The following is a 7,182-nucleotide window of genomic DNA, read 5'->3' as shown; positions in this document are numbered from 1 at the left end:
TCCTCTTTCTTCCCGTTGCCCTGTCTCCTTCAAGACTGCACACTCCAGTTTCCCCACACTCTGCTGCTTCCTCCTCCCATGGCTTATTGCAAAAGAGCTCGTTCCTACCTTCTGAAAGGAATTCTTAGAAACCAGTAATAATAATAATTGTAGAGCATTGTGTATAGTATAGCCTGGAGATCTGAAGATTGTCTGGCAGCCTTAAGGTCCAGCTCATTGGCGTCACGCTAGGTGACAAGGTAGACTTTTTTTCTGGGCTGAGAGAGCTCCGAAAGAGCTGTGACTGACCTGAGGTCACCCAGCTGGCTTCATGTGGAGGAGTGCGAAATTGAACCCCGTTCTCTAGATTAAGTCCATCGCTCTTAACCACTACACCACTGGTTCTCTTAGAAACCAGTGAACTTATAAATTAGTATTCCTGATCATTAAGATTTTGTTTAAAAAGAGAGAATGTACACCAGGAGATAGTTATTTAATTGTGCCCAAGTTGTGAAGGATGCAGGAATGTTTTCTTCACTAGACTATTTGCTTGTTTCCCAGTCTTCCCCCTGGCTATTGCCTGCCAGATAACTGTCTGCATTTCTCTCCTCTCCTTTCCTTGCTCCCTGACCAGCACAGCCTGCTCATTGTTTCTCCCACTCCATCACCAGGGTACGTCTTCTGAGCAATTTGAATGGTCCTGTGCTGCTGTTCACGTACTGCAGAGTGGTCAATGCAGTACTGTAAAGGTTGTGTGGATTCTCTGTTCCAGCATCACAGGGCCAAGAGATGAAGCATGGGGAGGCTGAAGTCCTACTCCTGTCTCCCCTCCCTCCCCCCCGCCCACCCCCACATGGAAAGAGCAGTTCAGAGGTATTCCGGTAGCCTGTCTTGGCTCAATAGGAGAAGATGGCAGTGTCGGAATGGCAAAGGTTTTTCTCTGCTCTGGTATCCAACCTGGGGTGTGGTTTTTTGAGCATCCACACAATGACATGCCTCGATCGTCCACTTTTCAGATTGCCCCCAAGGTTGTTCCAGACTTTTCCAAACCTGTTTTGATATTGTCTTTTTGGCAAGATCGTATTCAAGGTGCATTTGCACAGCATGTGGATGGGCAGGTGTGCATTTTTTAAGGTCCTGCCCACATCAGTGCCATTTTCCTTGCTTCTTGCCTTATCCACCCTGTGCACACCATCTCACTCCCACAACGCCACAAGGCTTTGGGTGGTGCTTTATAAAAATCACTGATTGCTATAGGATTACAATGATCTGTTGCTGTGATCTACTGTGTGACCCTTTCTTACATGTCCAGGGAAATGCTGATCGCCACTTTGGGGTCAGGAAGCAATTTCCCCTCAGGCCAGTTTGGCTGGAGATCCTGGAGGTCTTTTGTCATCTTCTGGGCGTGGAACAGCAGTCACTGGGGGTGGGGGTGGGGAGTTATTTGTGAATTTCCTGCATTGTGCAGGGGGTTGGACTAGATGACCCTGGAGGTCCCTTCCAACTCTGTGATTCTGGATTCCTTGTTTTCATTTTTTAAAAAGTCAGTCCCTAGCTGCCTTAGCTGCAGACACACACCTTTCTTGTTGTATCTCTGCAATGCAAAGAGTTAGAGACATCTTTTTTTAAAAAAAGAGAGAGAGCTGGGAATTCAGAGGAATTAGTAGACTATGGCAGTGGCACTTATAATGTTTAATAGCACAATAGCAATTACTGATTTTTTAAAATCTTCCTAATGGTGCAACTAGGGGAAATACAGGGAAAATAGTGGCTAATGGAAGAAAATGCTCAGAAAACTTCCCTGTGGATGCTCTGTTGCCAGTGCAAGTGCCTCTGCATTCACAGCAGTAATGACAGGGAAACACAGTAAAAGGGGTACAGGAACTGGTCAACTCATCTAAGCACTGGGGAGAGTGACGAACTGCACCCTGTTTTGCTAATTTAGTTAAAGAATGTACCTCTGTTAGGCCAAAAATGCCCACATACAGTATGTGGTGGCGCAAGGTGAAAGAACTGCCAATAACAGCCTTATCATACAAAAGGGGCTCTTTTCATTCCAGCTGCCCAAAATCTTTTTCAGGCAAAGGCAGTCGCACAAATGCTCTATGGCACTTTAGTTGGCCCCTCTTCTTCCAGTTTTGCTTCTCTTGAGAGGGTTCAAACCAAATTCCTTAGAGCTATCCTTCAGGTCCCGAGATGTGTCCCGAATGCATTAATAAGATTAGAAACTGGTACCTTGAAGATGGAAGCCAAAATTACTTTGGCCTCGCTCCATTATTGGCTTAAAATGAATGTTCAACCTGAGGGATTAATCCATTTGTTACTGTCGGATAACTTTCAATCTAAATGGTTGAAATCAGTGCACAATAAATTACAATTACTTGGATTCTCCCCTCAGGTGATTCTAGATATGAGCTGGGATCAGGCTAAACTAGCTCTCAAACAGAGAATAATGGATATAGAGAGACAAGTGGATCTTTTTTTTAAAAAAAGTATTTTTATTGATTTTCAACACTTTACCAAGGTACGGTAACATCATACATATGAACATATAAACAACCCCCACCACCCCTCACCACCCCCCACCAATTCTGCTACTATCTCTATATTGCACATAACTTTACAACACAATTTAGTTCTCAAACTCCATACTTTCCCTTCTATACCATTACCAAAATTACCAAAATACAACCTGCAGTTACACACATCCAATATTGAGAACTTTTCAATTTCCCTCTTTCTCCTCTTCCTAAACCTTCTTCATGTTAACTCCCTTAGAGAAGGTTATTCAGTTATATTTCTTTTAGTTTCAACTTGTCATTAAACTCGTTAATTCTTAGTATTCTATGGCTAGACTATTTTTATCTTTCCATCCTTTCATTTTCAAAGACCCTCCTTATTTCTTTACATCATTTCACTTTTTAAGAGCCCAGATATAGTTATCAATGCCCAAAAATATATCATAAAGAATAATATATCAAAATAACTTCACATTCAACCACACTCAAATTACTTCATTTGGTGCCTCTGGCCCCTCTGTATATCTCTTTGTCTTATACGCAGACTTATTCCTCGGTTCATTTTCTAAATATCATACTAAAATCAACAAGACCCATAAATCAATGCATATTAAAGCTATATATTCCATTCCCCCAAATTCTTCTATAACATCTTAAAAGCAATACAAGACACCCCAAAATATTTCCATGAGCATTTTGTAAGAGCACAAGTATAATTATCCATACCCAGAAATATATCATAAACATTAATATATCAAAATCACAGTCAATCACACTCAAATTACTTCATTTGGTGCATCTGGTCACCCTATATATCTCTTTGTCTTATACGTAGGGCCACAATTCATTTTCTAAATATCATACTTAAATCGACAGGACCCATAAATCAATGCATATTAAAACTGAATATTTCATTCCCCCAAATTCTTGTATAACATCTTAAAAGCAGTACAAGACAACCCAAAATATTTCCCTAAGCATTTTATCTTATTCATTTCATTCACATAGATACAGAGCTTTTATAATTTAGCCTTCAGACTGTTACATTGCTTACAAACAAAACAGATATAATCAAACATATATATAGTCCATATAATTTCATTTGATTTCTATAATTCTTTAGCTTTTTGTCTCGTAGCAGCTTATCTACATGTTGTTTTTCCAGTCTATCTATATATTGGTTTTCTTTACACCATTGGCCCTTCCCTCGAATTTTCACTCTTTTCTGGATTTTTGCCAAAAAGTCCCAACTCTCCTTCCTTTTATCTTTTTTATTCCTTGTCTCACATCGACCTTGTCCATCTTTCCTCTTTTTGTCCTTTTTAACAAATAGAAGTCTATATCTCCTTCCCTTTCTTCTTGTCTTTCCTTGTCTCTTTCTACCTCTTAGTTTCTTCCCCTTTTGACTTGAAGCTTGGGAACATGGTGATTCTATGTCCTCTTTATCTTCCTGCAGTTCTCCAGCCTCTTCCACGTTCCTTTTAGGGGATTCTTGATTTTCAATTTCAATTACTTGAGTAGGGGTTTCATAAAAGCTTACAAATGCTTTTCCTATTGCTTTTTGTAATCCCTCTTTTAACGTCCTAGATAGCTCTTCTTTCATAATCTTCATAAACTGTTCTACAGATATGTCCATCACAAACAAACTTTTCTCCGATGTCTCTTCCGTCCCTTTCTCCCCCATAGCCGCCATTTCTTAAAAGAAAACGTCCTTCAGCTTTTAAGGGTTACTACTTACAGTCAAGCCTCTTATGAAGCTGGGGGACAAAGAGCACTCTACATATATAAAGTTTTACTTTCTCAGGGGAATGACAGAAATTGACCCAAATACTCCAAAACAGGAATAAAGTACTCAGCCTCTCTTTGTCTGGCCGCCTCCTTCATCCTCCTTTTGCTGACCATTTTCGGGGCAACATTTCCTCAAGGATGTGTGCACTGTTAAATCTTAAAGGTTTCTTCATTTCTTGTAATCCAATGTAGCGGATAAGATAAAAACAGGACGGAGGCTGCAGCTACGGGGAACATGGCGGCCATGTTCCCCTCCACTCATCCGCGTCTGCTTCGAGGCAGGCAGTGGTCACCTCTCCGCTGTGCCAAAAACGGGAAGGGCCACCACAAAGCCTCTTGCCCCAGACCTCTCTCCGGGAGGTCTGGTGGGGCTACCCGGGAGCCGGGAAAGCCCCAAAGAACGCAAAAGGGAATCGGGCGTCGGGAGCTCGAAAAACTCCCCGCCCGTCGCCGCACCGCACCGCCGGAAGTCGAGAGACAAGTGGATCTTGATAGATACCCTAAATTCAGAGTGCCTAATCAAATTAGATATCGTTCAGTCCCGAAGGCATATCTAACACACCTTGATATAAATAAATATAGGAAAGCCTTCACACTAGCTAGATGTGAGGCTCTTCCCTCTGCGGTACTCAAGGGCAGATACAGAAGAGTTCCCCTTGTACAGAGACTTTGTAAATGTGAGTCTGGGGAGATAGAAACTATTGAACACATGATGTTTAGATGTAAGTGGTACAGTGAGGTTCAAGATAGATTGATTCAACCTCTTATTGAAGAGATGCCTGGGCTGACAGACTTGGATCATTGTAATAAACTGTTATGAAAACCACTCTCTTACTAAGATTGTGGCTAAATTTTGGGTGGCATGCCGTTGCGTTAAAGAAGTACGGCTTAACTTGTAAAACTGCAAATCTCTCCTTTTTAGTGTGTTTTTAGTGAATCTGTTATGTGTATTCTATATTTTTATATTGTATATTTTGCAATATTTTATTTTGGTGCCCCTTGCTGAAGTGTTTGGATTGCTCTGGCTGGATGCTGTAATAAAATTTCATTCATACCTCTGTTATGCCCAGAATGCTGTTATATCTGTGAAATATTTTTCCCCTTTGACTGTAGCTGTCAGCCAGCCCCAGCCAAGCAAAACTTTTCTGTTCTTCTCTTTTCTGTGGTGTCTGTGCAGCCCACAAATGAGTGTTATGCCTGTCCAGAATCCATGCATGTGACTGCACAGATGACTATACACAGTCTCCTTAGAGCCCAAGAGTGATGCAATTTTGTGTTGTCTCTACTTGTGGCCTCTGCCCCAGTACAGAATAAAAGCCCTTCTAGGTCTTAATAGCTCGAGCAACCAGTTCTGATGGTGCACAGATCAGAGTCTGGCTTCCTCGCTGTCTCATTCCTGGATTGTGGCTACAGTGCTAACTGATGTAACTTCTTTGACAGTAGAAGGAATTCATGTGAATCACTGGAATGATCGCATGGCAGGAAGAAGAAAGATGATTTACAGCCTGATCCTTTTCCTTTTAGTCAAAAGTTACTGAGGAAATACCAGAGTCATAGCATCCATTTCCAAATAATTTGTATGTATTTTATTTTCTGTTTAGTGCCAGGCTGTTGACATGTTCAATAAATCTTTTTGTAGTTTGCAGTATATTCAGATGGAATCCGGGCAGCTTCTATAGGTTCCGTGCTTGAAGTATTCTTTGCAATGTAACCTGCTTTCTGTCTTCCTTCAGGCTCGGTCCTTCAGAAAGAATGTTCCTGTTAAAGCTTTTCCTGCCTTTCTTTACACAGTAAGTGGAACTCCGCATTTTTTTTAGCCCACAGAAAATAACTGGGATCACAATGATAGGATTGGATGGATGTTGCCTGGCACCAAAATGTGACTAAAAGTGATATCAGGTGATCCAGAGTACATCCTCTCTCCAGTAGCCTCCTGCCTCTGGTAGTCAGGGTACATAAAGAAGATGATCTTAACTGATGGGCAGATTAATGCATGGAAATTACAATATTCTCAGTGTCTGATACAGGGACCTCTATGAAATTCAGGGCTTGTATCTTTAGCCATAAATATGAATTTGATCCCTTTTTGTTGCTTCTCTTTTTGATAGTGCAACATCTTCTGAGTGGTATATTTCATACCGTGATAATTCATTCCTATCTTTGTAAAGTGGCCTTTTGCTGTGTAGCTGACTTTGTTTATCTCTCTTTTTTATTCCAGGTTGCTCTTGAGGATTATTTAAATAAAATACAGAAAGCTGATTTCAATATATTTCATCCAAGCTTGCACCGGAAGAGTCCTTTATTACCTCTGCAGTTGTATATTAGGTCCTGGAAGAAAACATATTAAAGAGTCTTTAATCTGAGACTGACCTCTGAGGTTTTTCTCCCTGCTTCCTTTCCTTTCTGATTGTATTTTATTTACATTATTATTATCATGATCCCATCTTTTATCTGAAGGGCTTAGGGCAGCATACATTGCATGGAAGAACAACATGAACAGCCTTTGCAGACACATCTAATGCTCTACACCTAGCTGTAATGTCCCATGAGGGAAGAGTAATCTGAATTAAGACTGGCCTTCCTATTTGTGTGAACTGCATAAACTACAGTGGATATTCCCATTTATTGTACGAATCACATAAAACGTTATCCTGACAACAACAACAACAATAAGTCAATTCAAACCAGTCAATCCTAAAAGAAATCAACCCTGACTGTTCCCTGGAAGGCCAGATAATGAAACTGAAGCTCAAATACTTTGGCCACCAAATGAGAAGGGAGCACTCACTGGAGAAGACCCTGATGCTGGGAAAGATTGAAGGTCAAAGAAGACGGGGACGGCAAATATGTCATCTTTCTGTGTTTATACCTCTGAGGATGCCAGTCACAGTTACTG

At 41.0% G+C, this 7,182-nt stretch overlaps 1 protein-coding gene across 1 annotated transcript in view; it reads left to right on the top strand.

Moving 5' to 3' along the window:
• NDUFAF6 (NADH:ubiquinone oxidoreductase complex assembly factor 6) overlaps window positions 1–6,936 on the top strand; it is a 31,011-nt gene extending 24,075 nt beyond the window's left edge. The window contains exons 8-9 of the mRNA XM_015409857.1: window positions 6,020–6,076; window positions 6,505–6,936. Coding sequence (XP_015265343.1) covers window positions 6,020–6,076; window positions 6,505–6,633 — 186 coding nt within the window. The 3' untranslated portion in view covers window positions 6,634–6,936. The remainder of the gene's footprint in view (window positions 1–6,019; window positions 6,077–6,504) is intronic.
• Window positions 6,937–7,182: the final 246 nt, after the last annotated feature.

This window comes from Gekko japonicus, unplaced genomic scaffold, assembly GCF_001447785.1.
Source record: "Gekko japonicus isolate JY-2015 unplaced genomic scaffold, Gekko_japonicus_V1.1 scaffold47, whole genome shotgun sequence".
Taxonomy (NCBI): Eukaryota; Metazoa; Chordata; class Lepidosauria; order Squamata; family Gekkonidae; genus Gekko; species Gekko japonicus.
Note: the sequence above shows the minus strand (reverse complement) of the source record. Positions and strands in the feature narration are given on the sequence as shown.